Below are 18,296 nucleotides of genomic sequence, written 5' to 3' on the forward strand. Positions count from 1 at the left end.
AAAAAAAAAAAAGAAGGCAGACCACTGGCCCTTCTGCACCCCTTTAAGAATAAAGAATCCATGTCCTGTGGGGAATGATGTAGGACAGAAGAAATAAACATAGGTGGAAGGGTGACAAGAAAAATCATAATTTTAAAATAAAAACTGCAGCTTAAGGACACAAGCCCCATCTAAAATATATGTCTTTGCTGCCCCAAAAACAGTAAGCCTAGACAATTCTCTTTCACCTGCAAATGTATTCAGCCATTCCCTTTTCTACTGCAAATAGATACTTTTATCTATGAACAGACCATCTTTCTTCACTTGTGAAAGAGATCTTCCCTATGACTGGGCCATTATTAGTCTGTGGGTAGGTCACCCTTTTCCTAAGACCCAAGCTGAAACTTTCCATAGATTCAAATTTCACAGATTTCTACCACCAAATACATATTAATATTCCCAGCTCCAGAATGTAGCAAGAGCCTCTCAAGAGCCTGCACTATATTTCACTGAGAAACTCTTAAGTTTCTGCCCAATAAATCTCTTGATGTCTTTAAAAAGAATAATACTGTAAGTCTTGGACTAGGGCTGTAGATTAGTGGTAGAGCACTTGTGCAAGGTCCTGGTTCACTTGCTAGCACCTTAAAAAAACAAAACCACCTAAGTCTATGCCTTTTTTTGGTTGTAATGGGGATTGAACCCAGGGCCTTTGCACTGAGCTGTAGCCCAGTTCCCAACCCTTTTTTAACATTTACATTGAAATAAGATCTTGATCAGTTGCCAAACTGCCCAGCTCTACCTTAAATTTGTGATCCTCCTGCTTCAGCCTATAAAATGTTGAGATTCCAGATGTGTGCCATAGTTGCTGCTGGTACTCAACAATCATAATCAGATGTGAGTATGACCTTATCCAAGCGCAGGGAAACCTCAAGTGCATGTGTGTTGTGTGCACACCTGTGTGTGTTGCTAGGGATCAAGCCCAGGGCTTGAAGAATGCTTAGTAAGCACTCTAACCACTGAGCTACATCCCCAGACTGAAAAGCCATTTTTATCAGGCAACAAACTCATCATATGAACGTGTAACTAGAGTTCTTTCTTTCCTTCTTTCTTTGTTGTTTGTTTGCCACCCTCCCTTGCGACAGGGTCTCTATGTAGCCTAGGCTGACCTGCTTTAGCCCTCTGAGTGTTGGGATTACAGGTCTGTGGCACCACTCCAGGAGGTAAATAGGATTTAAAATTCTGAATCCAGGAATTGGGGGTGTACCCCAATGACAGACCACGTGCTCCTGGTTGAATAACCAGCACCATAAATACAGTCATACACACATATGTACACACATTCAGGACTCATCCTACAGAGTAACGTTTACAAATAAATAATCTAATCCAATGGATAAGTGTGAACATCAAGTTGAATCAAGTAGTCAGATACAGTACTCTGTGAACAAGTGTTATCATCTGATTGTTAAATAAGTGTTCCAAAGGCTAGGAGAACAAAACCAGTCATGGGAGTGCACGCCTGGAATCCCACCACTCTGCGAGACTGAGGAAGGAGAATTTCAAGTTCAAGGCTGTCATGAGGAACTTAGCAACTTAGATACTGTCTCAAAGTAAAAAATAAAAAATAGCTGGGGATTGTAAGCCTCTGTTTGGACCTGACTCCCCAGGCCCCAAACTACCTTCAGCAGAAGCTCTGCTCTCAGTACGGAACAGCTCTGCACTGAAGCTGTCATCAGCAAGCACAGGATAATGTAAAGAAAAGATAAGACAAGCAATTTTGCAGGTCTGGGGGACATCTGGAACCACTCAAAAATTTACACCGGACCTTCAAGGACTCTATCCACTGAGGTACAAGACTGCCAGAGAACTCTGATCACAGATGTTTATTAAAATCTTCCCATTTAATGTCCCTTGCCTTCTTTTCATCTCTATAAAAGGGGCACAATTCTTTTTGTTCCCTACAAAGGGTCTTTTTGCTTTTTGCCTGCCTGTACCCAAGCACAATAAATTCCACGCCACATTGTCTTTACATAAGCCTGGTGGTCTCTCCTCCCTACACCCCATGGGCTCCCTCCTCCCCTCACCCCATGTATTACAAGGATGTAGCTCACTGCAAAGGTCAAGGAAGGAAAGAAAAACAATACAAAACAAAACCCCAAAAGAGCAGAAACAGCCTTCTCACTAGCATTTTCTTTCCCACATACAATATCCTTTCTCCTCCACAGAAAGCAGAGTATGGGTATATATTCGTACTTCACGGCACCTATACTCCAACTCAGAACATGTACCTTGATCTAGCCTATAGAAGTATTTACCATGTCCATGTCATGCCTCTTTCTTTCACTAATATTTTCCCAATCTCAACTCCAGACCAATACTCTCATAGGTTTAGACTCTTCAGGATATCAGAAAGCGAAGGGCCAAATCTCAGTATCCTCGTTCAACTTATTTTCCTTTCCCTCACTTTTACCCCTCTCCACACCTTTATGAAGTCACTCCAGTTCTCAAGCTGTACCTGGTTGAGTTTCTAATCATACACCATGGTCACCGGTGCTCGTAGTCACTTGGCATTTCTCCTACATGCTATACACACCTTCCTCTCAACACAGCTACGTGCTTCCCTAATTGATTTCTTTCCCAGCTTTCTTTCAGCTACAACACAGGCACATACTCTAGGGTCAACAGACACACTGAATGTACTCAGTGATACAAGAGGCAAGCACACCGTGATGGTGACAGAGCATCACCTTGAACACACATCTCCCATCAGAACAACCATGTTCACTGTTCCGAAGCCGAAAGCTGTCACTAAATATGTGCTATGGTGTGGATTTGGATATGACTCTGGCTGCTGCTTCGCTTTCCTTACTCCAGATTATTTTCTGAGCTTGCCTTTATGTATCCTTCCCAGAGATTCTGTGAGCTAACCAATATCCTCCCAATGAACTCCTTTCTACTTAAATCAGCTTTAATTTTGTTTATTTTTGAGGTGCTAGGAATTGAACCTCATACATGCACACTCTACCACTGAACCACAGCCAAAGGCCATTCAATTAGCTTTCTATTGGCTTCAAATAAGGGAGGGAAAAGGCTTGCTGCTGCTCCTCCCCTTTTTGCTCTTGTTGCTTTTGGTGTTTTCCACTGCCACAAACTGTTACCCTCTATCATGTGCCACTCTGCCTTCGAGCCAGCCAAGTATGGACTGAAACCTTCACAAACAGTGAGCTAAATAAACCTTTCCTTCCTTAATTTTAGGTAGTGGGTATTTTGCCTCAGCAATGAGACAAAAGTACAAGACAACTACATTCCTAAATATCTCTAAAATCTATTTCTTTCTTCCCATCTTGTCTGTGATACCACCCTAACGCAAAGTACTGCCAGGGCTACTAAAACAATCTCCTAAAACTAAATCCCTCAGTTACTTCTTGACCACTTCAATTCACTATTAAATTTTAATCAGAGTGTTACAGTCAAATCATAAATCTGACCCTTTAAAACACTTCATTGGAGCCAAGCATGGTGGCATGTACTGTAATCCTACCACTTGGGAGGTCAAGGCAGGAGGACTGCCTGAGCTACACAGAGACCTCAAGGACAGCCTGAACTACATAGCGAAACAAAGAGAAACAAAACAGATGCTTCACTGGTTTTCCAACAGTCCTGCCCAGTGTGGCCTCTAGTGTCCCAGCTGTAGCACGGCAGGCCATACTCCACCTCACCCTTCCCACTCTGCTGTGTGCTCTGAAGACTAGGATGCCTGCTTCCTACCACCAAAGGGCCTCCACCTGGAATTCTCTTCCCCTAAAAAACACATTCCTATACGTCTTTCAGATCTCAGGTCACATACCACTTGCTCAGAGGAGCCTTCCTTTTCTCCTTCAAACAAGAACAAATCTCTCCTCTAATTTATACCTCTGGAAGCCTCTTGTATCTTCATAGCCATTATCTGCTGAATTATTCAAGTGTTTTCAAATTATCTATGTTTCCCACCAAACCATAAGTTCCATGATGGCATGCAATATGGTTCTATTAACTTCTCATAACTATAGCCTCAGAACTGATGTTGGTTCCTGCTGCATAATAATTTAGTACATACCTAGTTAGGGAATTTATAACACAGTGCCCAAGTCCTCTATATATTCAAGATGTACATCCTTGGATTCAACCAAATAAATATCAAAACTATTACAAAAAAATTCAATTATATGGAACATGACAGACTTTGCCAGTTTTCCCTAAACATTACAGTTTTTATGGTTGATAACACTGTGTCAGCTTGAATCGAGAAGTTTAAGTAGGTAACACAGCAGCTCTACATCCTGGGGTGAAGGATGTTGTTCATTGTGTCACCTTGAGAAGTTTAGAAGGTTAACTCAGTGATTCCGCAAGATGCCAGGATCCTTACATTGTAAACATGCTCATCTTGTTGAAGAGGAAGGCACCTGAGATGGTGTGGGTATGGGCGGATAGCCAGCATACAATACAAGGGAGGAAAAGAGGCTCTTGCTGCTTCTGCTGTCTTCCACTGCAATGAACTATTGCCCTTTACCATGTGCTACCCTGCCTTGGAGTCAGCTGAGAACGGACTAAAACCTCCACAAACGGTAAGCCAAATAAACCTTTCCTTCTTCCTTAATTTTGGCCATCAGGTGTTTTGCCTCAGCAACAAGAGAAAAGTAACCAAGACAACAGTATAACAACTATTTGTATATAGCATCTACACTGTATGAGGTATTTTAAGATGATTTAAAGTGTATGAAAGGATGTGCATAGGTTATATGCAAATACTACCATCATCTACCTAAAGGACTCAAAACTTCTCAGATTTTTTTTATCTATGGGGAGCCTTGGAAGCAACCTGCATGGACACCAAGGCATTAACTATTGCTATATAATTACAAACATAAAATAACAAATACTCCTTACTTACTGGAATTCCTTGTAACTGTGGTTTATCTAGAAGATTGTGTAGTTCATTTCGAGAGGCTTCTATCTTGTCACGATCTGCAGCATCTATCATGTAACTTAAAAAAAAATATATCTTTTCCATATGCCTTGATGAAAACTAGAATTATAGACTTTTACTTAATATTTACATTATTCAAGTTGTTAATCGAAATAAAGTCCTAGATAAAGAAAACCTCAGTATCTATAGTTTCAGCTAGAATGTCCACAGAGACTAATACATGATAGTAAAACATATCCTATAGCCCTTAGCTATAAAAATCATGAAGGTCCCATTCTATGATTTTTTAAATTAAATGTTTGAATTACACAAAGAAATTAGCAAAATATACATTTATTGTTTGAGATAAAGATTGAGCCTTGGAAATATTAAAGATTTCCTTCTTGAAAGCCTAACTGACTTCAAAAATATACAATAAGAAGCTTACACAATAGCATTGACTCCTCTGCAATACCGTTCCCACATGCTCCGGAATCGGGGCTGTCCTCCTATGTCCCAGATCTTTAAATCAAGAAAAACAATTCTTAATAAAAATATTTCAAGTCATTCACTGGAGGAAAGATCAAAAGAAAGGGGAAAGTGTCAAGGAGATATATTCAACTTCACAGTGTTAGAGACAAAATGCTCCTAAGATCTTGAACTCAGGAGAAGAAAAAAGGATTAACACGCAACATGTGCATTTACCAACTTTCCCACAATAAGGGTATGTATTCATTGTGTATCACAAACTTGTACTAATAAAAAAAAAATCACTTGAGCTCAAACTTACTCAATCTGGGAATTCTTGAAGACACTTCTAAATTTGCGGTCCATATTTAATATGCTTATACTACATTTAAAATTCAGGTTTGGCAGAAACTTCGTTCAGGTACAATACTTTCTCTGCTTGTTAACCACTATACTTCTAATGCTGAAAATACACATTTTCAGATAAATTTTGTTTGGCTTTCTGAGACAGGTTCCCCCTTGTGTAGTTCAGTCTGGTCCTAAGTAGCTCAGGTTGGCCTCAAACTCACCATGATCCTCCTGCCTCAGCCTCCCGTGCTGGAATTACAGGCATGCTCCACCACACCCAGCTCTTTAATTTAAAGTTCTATAGGACCATGCATCATCCAGATTTGAATGCCAAAAAAGAAAACAACAGTTCAGAGACCCTTTAAATTTAATTTAAACCCAATCTTTTAAAATTATGACATAAATGAGGAAGCCAACATTCCTAGACAGATGTTTTCCAAAGTAATTTTATTATCATTCCTATTCTGTTGGGCATCATGCTGGATAATAGGCTACACAAAACCCGTTAAATCATGACATTTATTTTCAAGGCTTCTAATTTAGCCATAGGGTAGCAGTAAAATGTGTGATACAGGACTAAATTAGGTGTTTCATCAGAAAAGCCAGAGTTTAGTGAACAGATTTTGTGAAACCCATGAACCAGACAAAATGGTTCTACAGAAGCCCCATGAACTACAAAGCCAAAACAACAACCACAATAAACAAGTAAAATTAGCCAGGCGTGGGACACACCCATAATTCCAGCACTCTGGGAGGCTGAGGCAAACATACAGGAAGTATGCCAGGGCAACTTTGCACTTAGCAAGACCCTGTCTCAAAATAAAAAAATCAAAAAAAGGCTGGGGATGTAGATGAGTGTAAAGGCCCCGCTCCCCCGCTACCAAAAGGCGGAACATTTCTCCTTATAACCAGCTCAAAAGCCCAGGATTTAAACCTATTAAACTTGTTATAAAAGGAAAACTACAGTATGTTAAATTGGCTTTTTCTCCTACTTTTATAGTTTCCATTTAAGACTTAGTAGTAAAGGAAGAGAAAACTGGGTTACAGTATTTGCTACCACAAATAATAAACTACCAACATTATAAAATATTATCACCTTTCAAAATAAAGGTTTATTCATGAAACAATGTAACATTACAATCCAAACACTCTAAAGATGGAATCTATTTTTTTCCTTTGCATTACCGTGGATTGAACCCATGGCCTATATACTGAGTTATACCCAGCGATCCTTTGTTTTTTTTAAGACAGCATTTCAGTAAGTCCCTAAATCACCCCGGCAGAACTCAAACTTATGATCCTCCTCCTCAGGCTCCCAGAGTGCCGGAATTACAGGTGTGAACTACCACACCTGGCTAAAATGAAATCTTTATTTCCTGCGGATAACTTCTGCTAACCCTTATGCTGTTTCTGATTTAACATTTCAACTCTTATACATTTTGATTAGAGAAACAAAAATCACTGATTTACAGCCTTTTGTTATATACCCATTCATTACTAGAAACTGCAAATAATACTTAAGTAAAACCAGAGAAAAAGATTCTTAGCTACACGTGGTAATAAAACTGAACAGAGGAATAAGCTGACATACCTTTATTGTGACGTTACCTTTCGTTACTTTCCTCATGTTGAAGCCCACTGTGGGTATCATATCTTCACTGAACTGACCTGACTGAACAGATAAAACGTTTCAAGTTAGATTAATCATTAGTATTTATAGAGCTATAAGGCTGCACAACTTTGTAGCATCAACATTCCATATGTATCCACTTTAGTAAATAACTTTTCAGTGATGGTAACAATCTACTTAGAGACAATGTTCCAGAAAGCCATTAAAACACATTACAGCATTTTGTTCATATAAAAACATATTCTTCCATTTAAAAGAAAGAACTTTCTGGAAGATAGGTAATTTTTTACTTGATTTCCTTAAACTAAAAGAGAGAACTCTGGCATAATGGCACATGCCTATAATCCCAGTACTGTGGGAGACTGAGGCAGGAGTATCACAAGTGTGAGCCTAGCCCAGACAATTAAGCAAGATCTTGTCTCAAAATTAAACAGACAGAGAAGACAGACAGTTGGAGATATAGCCCAGTGTGAAAAAGCCCTAGGTTTAATCCCTAGTAACACACACACACACACACACACACGCACGCGCGCGCACACACACACACACACAGGAACCGAATGTTTTTCTATTACAAATAATTATGAAAATTTATACTTTTTCCCACCTATTCATACACAGCAGAAAATCAGAAGTAAAACTTCAGTAAGCATTTAAAATATTTTGACAATAAATGTTAAAGCTCAAGGTTGAACTGTTTTTCTGAATTTGTCTTTTAATAAAGCTTATAAAACACTTTGTCATGAAGAAGTTCTTCCTTTTTTGAAACCAATTTTGTTCTCTTTTTGGCTTCCAATCTCAATGTCCTAAGACAAAAATTCAATACTGTACAATAATATTTTTATAAAATTTTACTTAAAATGTTCATCAATGTAGAATTATATTATAAACTTGAAGCTTTCTTCCAAACTGAAAATTAATAATCTTCCACCACTAATTTAGAAATCCACTCTTGCTGGGGATATAGCTCAGTGGGACATCACCTGCCTAGCAAGCAGAAGGTCCTGAGTTCAGTTCCCATCACCAAATAAATAAATAAATAATCCACTCTTTCCCAACAAATGAGGATTGACAGGTCAAACACCATATTTAGAAAGCTTTAATCTGGGTCCTCAATTCTTTTTTTTTTTTTTTTGGTTACTAGCAATCAACCTCAGGACGTTGTATTGTGCCACTGGGTCCTCACTTCTCTTCCAACAGTCTTGTTTATTTCTGAACGAATGCTAGGTTTGTTATTATAGCTAACACTAGTTGTTATTCTACATAGCAGATCAGGAACTTGAAATGCTTTCAAATTGTCTTGATTCACCTCCCACATTCCAAATAAATTTCAGAAATTAATAATTTTGTTATCAACTGGAATTATACTGAATGTATAATTGAGTAGAACTGCCCTTTATCAACTTTTAATAGTAACCAACTATCAAGTCTCTTCATCCAGGCATATGGTTTGTCACTAAGTCATTCCAATCTTTTATAGTTTTCAGTAAAGTACTGTAATTCTCACATGCCTTAAAAGTTTGTCATGTTCATTGTATGGTATTATAAACTAAATCTTAATGACCCATAGTTCATACCAAGTTTATTTACTTGCATCCTAGCCACTTTACCAAATACTAACTTCTCAGTTGACCTCTTGTTTTTAACAAGGATTAATAAGAACCTTAACTAAAAACTACATTTTTTAAAAACAGGACTATTTTTAAGGGACTGATTAAACAAATAAAACTTTTTTATTTCAAGGTTCTAACAATGGCTGATTGTTCACTGGGACATTATAGTTGCCTCACATGCATTCCATAATTCTAAGTCCTGAGTATACTGAATCCTAGTTTTATAAATTTCCCCTACAAAACTTATCTAAAAGTTCTCCCCTACCCTTCCAGTGGAGTTTTGGTTGAGTTCAGAAAAAAGCTTATCATAACTACTGGTATAATCATCACTTTTACTTCTAAGAGACATTAGAGTTCTCAATGTTGACATGCATGATTTACACACAAAAATCTAGTCACGAAATCAAAACTACATAAAAAGTTATAAAAGATATACAAGTGGCCAATAAAAAATAGGAAAACATCTTCAACATCATTAATCTTTAGAGTAACACAAATCAAAACCAAAAAAGATACCATCTCATACCCATTAGAATGGCTATGAACAAAGAAAGTACTTTATTTTTTTTTTATTTATTTATTTATTTTTTTGGTTTTTCTCCGGTACCAGGAACCGAACTCACGACCTTGTGCTTGCCAGGCAGGTGCTTTGCTGCTGAGCTAAATCCCCAGCCCCAAAGAAAGTACTTTAAAAACAGAAACTGTGGACGAAGATGTAGAGAAACTGGAACCCCTGTGCACTACTGGTAGGAAGATAAAATCATATAAATGCCATGAAAAATAGTATGGCGGCTTCTCAGATACTAAAATTACCACATGTTGTGGGTTGGATGTAATTTCAGTGCAACGCTAAAGATTCCTTTTTTTTTTTTTTTCGGTTTTTCTCCGGTACCGGGAACCGAACTCGCAACCTTGCGCTTGCCAGGCAGGCACTTTGCCACTGAGCTAAATCCCCAACCCCCGCTAAAGATTCCTATTTTGGAAGTTTGGACCCCAGTGAAGCGCCTTGGGAGGTGGTGATATCTTCAGAGGTAGGTCAGTGGGAGGAGTTTAGGTATTTGGGAGCATAATCTCAGAAGATTTTCTTTAAAATTTACTAGCATAACTTTGCTCCCAGCTCCCTGCTCCATATCTTCATGACTAAAATCTACAATTAACTGAAATACACTGACCCCTTTCCTGGCACTCTCTATTTCAAGCTTCTAAGAAAGGTCACAACTATAGGTATCCATCAAGTAAATACAGATTGGCTGATGGAAACCACATGCACAGACCTGCAAACAACAAGGCTCTGAACAATCACGTCTTGTTAGTTTCACAGGTCCAGGATGCTCAGTGATCTCCAGACTGAAATGTGACGTTCACAACCTATGTTCCAGAACTGACCATCTTTAAAGACTAATAAAGCACCCTAGTGACCACCTGCTGGAGACTGAGATCTGAGATATAACATTCTCACAAAAGATGGTTTAAACTTTCAGCAGGTGGCAAGACAGCCACAGGTGTTAGCCTTTCTGATGTCCCCGCTTTTTGGTGGTGGAACTAGGGATTGAACCTACAGCATTCACACTGGGCTACATCCCAAGCCCTTTTATTTTCAGACAGGGTCTCACTAAGTTGCCCAGGATGGGCTCAAACTTGCAACCCTTTTACCTCAGCCTCCCAGACTGCTGGGATTACAAGCATGCACCACCATGTATGGCTGTCTTCCATCTTCTAACAGGCCAACTTGTTGCTAATAAAGCCTTTTCTCCTCCTGTCATACTGTCTCTCTCTGGCAACAGATCCAGACCTTTCACAGCTATAAACCCAAGCTTGAAGATTTCATTATAGTAACAGAAAATGGACTAATATACCATTATGAGCTAGCACTTCTAGCTTAGCTTCTGGATACACACCAGGAAAAACTGAAAAGATTCAAAGAAATTTTGTACATCCATGTACAAAATAATCCTTAGGATTATTCACAATAGCCAAAAGGCAGAAGAAACTCAAGTATCTATGAGCATATGAATAAATAAAACGTAACACATACATAGAATGGAATATTATTTAGCCTTACACAACAATGCATGAAGACTGGGTTCAATTCAATACCAAAAGTAGACAAAAGGAAAAAGAATAGTTGTGGCCAAAGGCAAGGAGACAAAAGAGGGAAAAATCACCATTTAGTGAGTACAGTTTCAACTGAAAATTTCAGAAGATTAAAAAAAATCTAAGCTGGAGCTGGCCTGGTGGCACATGCCAGCACTCTCGGTGACTGAGGCAGGAGCTGATCTCGAGCTCAAGTCTATCCTAGGCAACTTGGTGAATCTAGTGTTAAAAAAAGGTTTTGCTTTTGTTTTTAAAGCTGGAGACATAATTCAACATGAAGGCCCTGAGATCACTCCCCAGTACCACCAAAAAAAAAAAAAAACAATAAACCCTTCTAAGCCAGGTGTGGTAGCACACGCCTGTAATCTCACTGACTTGAGACTGAGGCAGGAGGATCATGAGCTCAAGGCCAGCCTACTCTATACGGTGAGACGCTTACAGGGAGACCCTATCTCAAAAAACAAAAACCCAAAACTTCTAAGAGATGAATAGTGAGACAATTACATTACAAAGTAAACATAATAAACATACTTGATACTACAGAACTGCACACGTAAAAGTGGTTAAGAGGCTAGGGGCACAGCTCAGTGCTGGTGTGTAATCAGTCAAGGTGAAGCACTAGGTTCAAGCACCAGCACCACACAAGCACAAAACATCAAACCATAAATTGTAACGCGGGGAGGTGTTTAAGGTAGGCAGGCCAATTTTAAAAGAATTTTTCACCGATGAGCCAGTGATCATCATCAAATTCTCATCATCATCAAATTCCTGACTTTGCAACAACACGCACAGATACTGAATATGTACCACACTGACTTATAAACAGCTAATACACTGCACTGTTTTCTCTGTGGTCTTATAAACCCATAAAGCTACTTTGCCTCTCTCTCTCTCTTGGTCACTCACTCTGCTATTCAACAGAAAGGAAGTAAAAGAGAAACTAAGAAACAAACATTAAAAACACTGTTCAATAATTATATGCTGTGCCAAACAGAGGAGGTAACGTGGTGTGAATGGTGACCAGGAATAGCCCTTTGAAGCAATGACATGTAAGCCCAGAAAGATAATTTAAAATCTATAGGGTGACTACAGATAATGATAATGTACTGTATATTTCAAAAAGCTAGTAGTCTAAATGTCCTTACTACAAAAAAAATTCTCACCAGACAAAAAGAAGATAAACATATAAAAAAAACCAAGCATCTTTCACCTGACATAATGCATACATATTTAAACACTGTATATCACTAATGCATACATTATTGAGCCACCACATGGCACCCCACAAAATATACTTTTCGGGATCCATTAAAATAAACTTTAGCGGAGCATGGTGGTACACGCCTGTAATCCCAGCACTCGGGAGGTTAAGGCAGAAGGATCGTTGTGAGTTTGAGACCAGCGTGGGCTATAAAGTGAGCTCAAGACCTGGCTGAACTGCATAGTGAGACCCTGTCTCAAAAAGACAAAACAAAGACAAAAAATAAAATAAAATAAAATAAACTTGAAAAAACCTTAGAAAGATAATTTAAACTCTAAATAGGATAACAGGACAATTTCTGCAAAACACCTACCCAATGTGCTACTTGAAAATGAGTCAAGACAGCTAACTTTCAGCACCAGCTATGTCACTTTGATAACAGACAACTCGGTACCAGCTAATTTCTTCCATCACCTCAAGTATTTACAGCTTCCTTCACTCTACTTTCCTTTTTTCCCAAGTCTCAAAACTCAGACAGGAATTTCTGCCCCAAACACCTGGCTTTTAATAAAATAGTGCCTTCCTTCCATGAGGCAAACAGACCCACTCAAACACATACAGTATATTTAATCATAACTGCTGCACTGTTCCACACAAACCACTCAAGCACTGCCTAATGATGCACTGCTGGGCTGAGCACCACTCCTGAAATGCCAAGCTCCTGGAAGGCAAAAGGCTCCACATGTTAGCAGTACAATTACAAGGTGGTAGAGTTGGTGGTGTACCACCATTTGTTGATACTGCTCTTCAGATCATGATAATTTTGTAAGCAAATCACTTTTAATGGTTTTCACCATCTTGCAAAGATGGAGTAGACAGTTTATTTTTCAAGTTCATGGTTAAGTTTTACTTATACCCCCAGGACACATCAAACAGCAGCAACATAGATTCTAAAATACTGCATTTTGAATTTAACCATTAAAACTGATTGAAAAAAAAACTATGCTTTCTCTGGTATGAGGCTACAATAAATTAATAAATCAGAAAAAATCTCTAGATAACAACTTTCTATAAAACATAATGGTATAAGAATTGTCCAACTACTGATTTAAATGCCTGACTGCCATTCTAAGTAATGAAACAATTAGTTCTTACTGACTGCTAGTACCAATAGAGCTATTCTGCAGCAACCTCCATTACAGAGACAGTTCTTGAGGATTAAAATGTTCTTCAAACCACAGTTTCAATTAGGTACCTGAAAACTATTTCGCCTGCTATAACCCTTATTTCTGAATACTCACTTCAAAAGTTCTCTAATGACCAATTTCCTATGTCCATTACACCTTTCACTACCTTTCATTAATATACTAAAAGTTTCAGTACATCCATATTCAAAAACTGCTGAAGAATCCTACCACTCTGGAAGCTGAGGTAGGAGGATCACTGCGAGTTTGAGTCCAGCCTGGGCTACAAAGAGAGTTCAAGGCCAGCTTGAACCGCATACTGAAAGCTGGTCTCAAAAAGACCAAAAATAAATAAATAAATAAAAACTGAATGGAATTTCAACTTGCTGACCTGTGAATTCATCTGCCAGTGAGCATCCCTAATCAACGACCAAGCAATCAAGTCCCAGGGCAGCACTTTCTCTCCGAACTCCAGAATCCCCTCAGGGAATAACAGTGCAAAACTGGGCCTTAAAACAAATCTTAGTGCTCTAGAGCTCTGTCAAATCCAGGAAGCGTATGAATACATTTGCTAGTAACATTAAGGTTCCACAATAATCTTTAATAAACACCTGCAGCTTTTTTTTTTTTTTAAATAGAAGCATAAAGGGATTTGTTAAGCAGAATTTTAAAAGTACATACATGAAGAAAAAGAGTACATGTCTTCAAGAAAAGGACAAGTACATTATGGTCTGGAGATGGGAATATTTATGTGTTTTTGGTGGTAGAAATCTGTGGAATTTGTGAATTACATAAAGTTTGGGAACCTGCAGCTTTAAACTTTAAAAAAGAATACTACCACTGTTCAGATTTAGGCTGCAACAATCTTAAAGTCAGAAGCATGAGTTTGTTGGGAGTTAGTTTACAAGTCACATTTTCAGGCCTCACCTCAAGGCTATTCTACTTGACTATTCTAGTCTACACTTTTTTTTTTTTAATTTTTACTTTTCTTTCTAATGTAAATACTTTTTAAAACTTGAAAGGGCTCAAGGGCTTAATTAATGTTAGCACATTTCCCTACCCTATGTAGCAAGGCAAATAATTAAAACTTAACCAACTTTAAAGATTTCTTTCTCTCTGGGAAAAACTGGGCATTTAGAGTAGTATGAAAAAGATTTAGTTCCACTGTATACCCTTCTGTGTGTGCATACAGTCTATTAAAAGTTATAAAGGAAAACTTTTCCTTCTCTTAGTGAACTAAAAAAGAGGGATTTCTAGAGCTATCACAGTGACTGAAATTAATAAACTACATATGTGACGTAAGTCCTACAGTCAGTCTAGGAGAAAAACAAAGAAAAACACTTATGTAAAGCCTTCAACACACCACAAAACTTTAACTTACTGAATCTTACACTAGCTAGAACAAAAATCTTAAAAAGATCTTTCAACATCTGTGAAAGTATGCTGCAATCAGAATAAAAGAAGAAAACTGAATGTCATTTATAAGGCCTATCCTTAAAAAAGTAAAGTCAAATAGCTTACACATGGCCATTTAAGCATGGAGTTCTAGTGAATCTGTAATTACTCTCGGAGGCTTGTTCATTTCATAGGTATAGATGTTAAGACAAAACCATATAAAGTACTAATTTGGGAGTTATTGTCAGTACCCTTCAGAGTTAAATCAGTCTACAACTCTGATTTTCACACTAACCTAGCTGCATGTCCTTCTCATCTATTCCTTAACTTTGTAACACCTTACTTTCCAAAAATGTAAAATGGAGATAACAACAGTCTACCTCACAGTTGTATTAAATGTTCAAAAATTCATGTAACAGTTTCAGCAATGCCTGGCATAGGGAAAGAATCTGGTATTTGCCCTTGCCATTACACTGAATGCAACGAAGAATCCTGGAGAGAATGCAGCAGTAGCAGCTATCTGAGGACTAAAAAGTGATTGGGACAAGGTAGATGGGGGCAGGAAACTAGACCTCAAAGCACAAACAATCCTGCTCTGTTTCCTAGTTTTGTTGTTTACTTCCTCCCAATTGCTTTACTTGGATTCCAAGATAGCCCAATTGCCAGGCATGAGCATAAAAGACCCTTATGAAAAGTCTTCTTTGGTCTAAGGAGGGTCTATTTTCTGAATACATTAAAGAAAGTAAGAAGCCCTCAAAATATTCCCTCTCCTTTCTTGCTACTGCCTGAGATTAGAGCAAGCCTGGACTGTACATACTTATGCCAGAAATGGACAAGGAGATACCCAGAGAGAAGAAATCCTCTCTAACCAGAGAACTGTGGTCCACAAAGTGCTTAGGGGTGAATGGAGTGGATGTGGAAGAAGGAATCTGTACTCACAGAGCTACATTACAACCCCAGTATTTTTGTGCAATTGCCCAGGCTGCCACTTGGCCTTAGAAAGATTTAGCTCGGGGAAAAGTATAGCAAAGCAGCGCCAATGGGCAGGAAGTATTAGTTGAGGAATGAGGAAACCAGATAGTTATCAAAGAAACTTAAAAAGTAAAGGAGTAGAGAAATTGACCCCATAAAGTTGTGTATCAACTCCTGGGCTCATTCCCAAGCTGTGGTATATATAAAACAGTGTCTCACTATGTAGTCCAGGCTGGCCTTGAACTCACTATATAGCCCAGGCTGGCCTCAAACTCACAGCGATCCTCCTCTTTCAGCCTCCCAAGTGCAGATTATAGGTATGAGCCCCCACTCCCGGCCTATAACAAATATTTTTAAAAGGAAGTTTAGTTACTTATACACATATTAGGTTGGACACACCTGATAGACTATCAATTTTGTCCAACCAAATGTTGGTGGGGAATGGCAGTGTACCAACAACAACCAGCAAATTACTGGAGGTAACGCACTGGTCCCTCCAGGGTTTTCAGGATAAAACACATCACAATTCCCTGTGTACAGCTGCTTTCCTCAGGGTATGGTTTCCCTTCTGATCATGCCTCTCATTCAGTTTTAAACCTTCTGCAACATTCACTAAATAGAGAGGTAAACGCACATTTACTGCATTGGAATTTAGCCCTAAAAAGGCAGTTGTCCCTGATAAACCAACACAGAAGCACCACTTTTCCAAAGGGCCACACTTGATTGCCCAAGTGAGAAAAACAAACTAATCGTAGGGAGCACAAACTTGCACAGGGAAATGCTACTCTGACAGTTTGCTGTGGTCAGGGTTTACAGAGGAACTAATTTAATACAGGGCACATAATTTATAGCATTTATAACATTCACCCAAAGAGTCAAAGACAGAAGAGTCCCAGAAATCTGTCCACACACTAGACACCCAAAGAATGTAGCTGGATTCCACGGCAATGTCCTCCACAAGTCCAGCTGGAGGTCTAGAGCCCACCACAATGTTTCATCCAAGTCTGTATCAAGAATCTGCACTGTGAAGGCCCAAAGGTCAGTGGTGGGAGCTAGAAAGTCTGCACCAGCAGGCTGAGGGATCTGCACTGCAGCCAGAAAGCGAAGCTGGCGGTAAGGACCAGAGCTCTCCTGAAGAGAACTATAGCCATCCTCAGCAGCAGCAAGGATCCGAGATAATCTGATGATGAGAACAGGCAAGTGCATATCAGGAAAACAAGCACGACAAGCTTCTCTAGGAGAGTCAACAGCACACCATCTTCCTCTCTAGTTCTCTTTTCATGCTTGTTGACAACAATCCTCAGGTGGGCCTTCCACACCCAGCACCTCGCTGATTGAGTTCAGTTGGGTGTTACAAGCTGACCATTAGTTAATCCACTACACCACTGCTACCTTTGAAAGAATATGACAGAAAAGAACCCTGGGAGCTCTGAAAGTCTTAAATCACATACTTTCTGGGACATGATGACTGCAGGAATTAAACTGACTCATTCGAATTCTCAGGTACCATATCATTCATTAGGAACGTCTGCGTCCCTTCAGTTCATTTCTTTAATGGCAGTTATAAAGGAGTTTTTTCTGGGCCGTGAAGAAATCTAGCTAGTAACAAGTACTTCATAAATATTCTGAGTCTGTCTCATTATACTTCCAGGAAAATAAACTTCATTGCTTCTTTCTGCAAAATCCATTACAGGCTATTTAGGACCGCAATTAAACAAATACATTACTGAGACATTACCCAGAAACAATCTCCTAGGTTACAATTTAACTCATAATTCCTACTAATATTCAGAATCTTTAAAAATGAGAATGAAAAACCCTCTAAATGTAACCAAGAATTACAGTGTATCATGTCAGACAATAGCAGTATGACCCTTCATCAATTCTCTTTTCTACCTGGAGGATAAATGAAGCCACTAAAATCCTGCTATACAAGGAGAAAAGGCAAACCTCCCTTTACTGGATATTGGAAGCAGGGGCACTCTACCACTGAGTTACAACCCCAGCACCTTTTAAAATTTTTTTCTTTGGAGACAAAGTCTCCCTAAGTTGCCCAGGCTGCCCTTGAACTGGTAGTCCTCCTTCCCTGGACTCCCACCTGGCCAGGCATTGTTGACAATAGTAGCAGACAAGAAAGTGTTTATCAGTACTGTTTTATGTGTGAGATTCTCGATGAACAAACCATGACATTCATTAAGACACACTGCAACCTGACTTACTATTAACTTATTATTCTTTATCATCTACTTCTAGCATTTTTCTGCCTTGTGAATTTGTAACCATATTTCCGCTGCTAATGGTGTCACTGATTTAGTGCTATACATTTTCATCAATTATAAAATAATCAGTAATATAAACATTAAAAATAGCAAGCAGGGGCTGGGGATTTAGCTCAGCGGCAAAAGCGCCTGCCTGGCAAGCGCAAGGTCGTAAGTTCGGTTCCCGGTACCGGAGAAAAACCAAAAAA

General features: G+C 38.9%; 1 protein-coding gene across 1 annotated transcript in view; it reads right to left on the reverse strand.

Moving 5' to 3' along the window:
• Positions 1–18,296, reverse strand: part of Arl8b (ADP-ribosylation factor-like 8B) — a gene marked incomplete in the record, with an annotated part of 45,571 nt that overhangs the window by 9,999 nt on the left and 17,276 nt on the right. The window contains 3 exon segments of the mRNA XM_013513729.1: positions 4,910–5,003; positions 5,373–5,446; positions 7,332–7,412. Coding sequence (XP_013369183.1) covers positions 4,910–5,003; positions 5,373–5,446; positions 7,332–7,412 — 249 coding nt within the window.

The sequence above is a fragment of the Chinchilla lanigera genome, unplaced genomic scaffold (assembly GCF_000276665.1).
Source record: "Chinchilla lanigera isolate Chin_1 unplaced genomic scaffold, ChiLan1.0 scaffold00020, whole genome shotgun sequence".
NCBI lineage: Eukaryota > Metazoa > Chordata > Mammalia > Rodentia > Chinchillidae > Chinchilla > Chinchilla lanigera.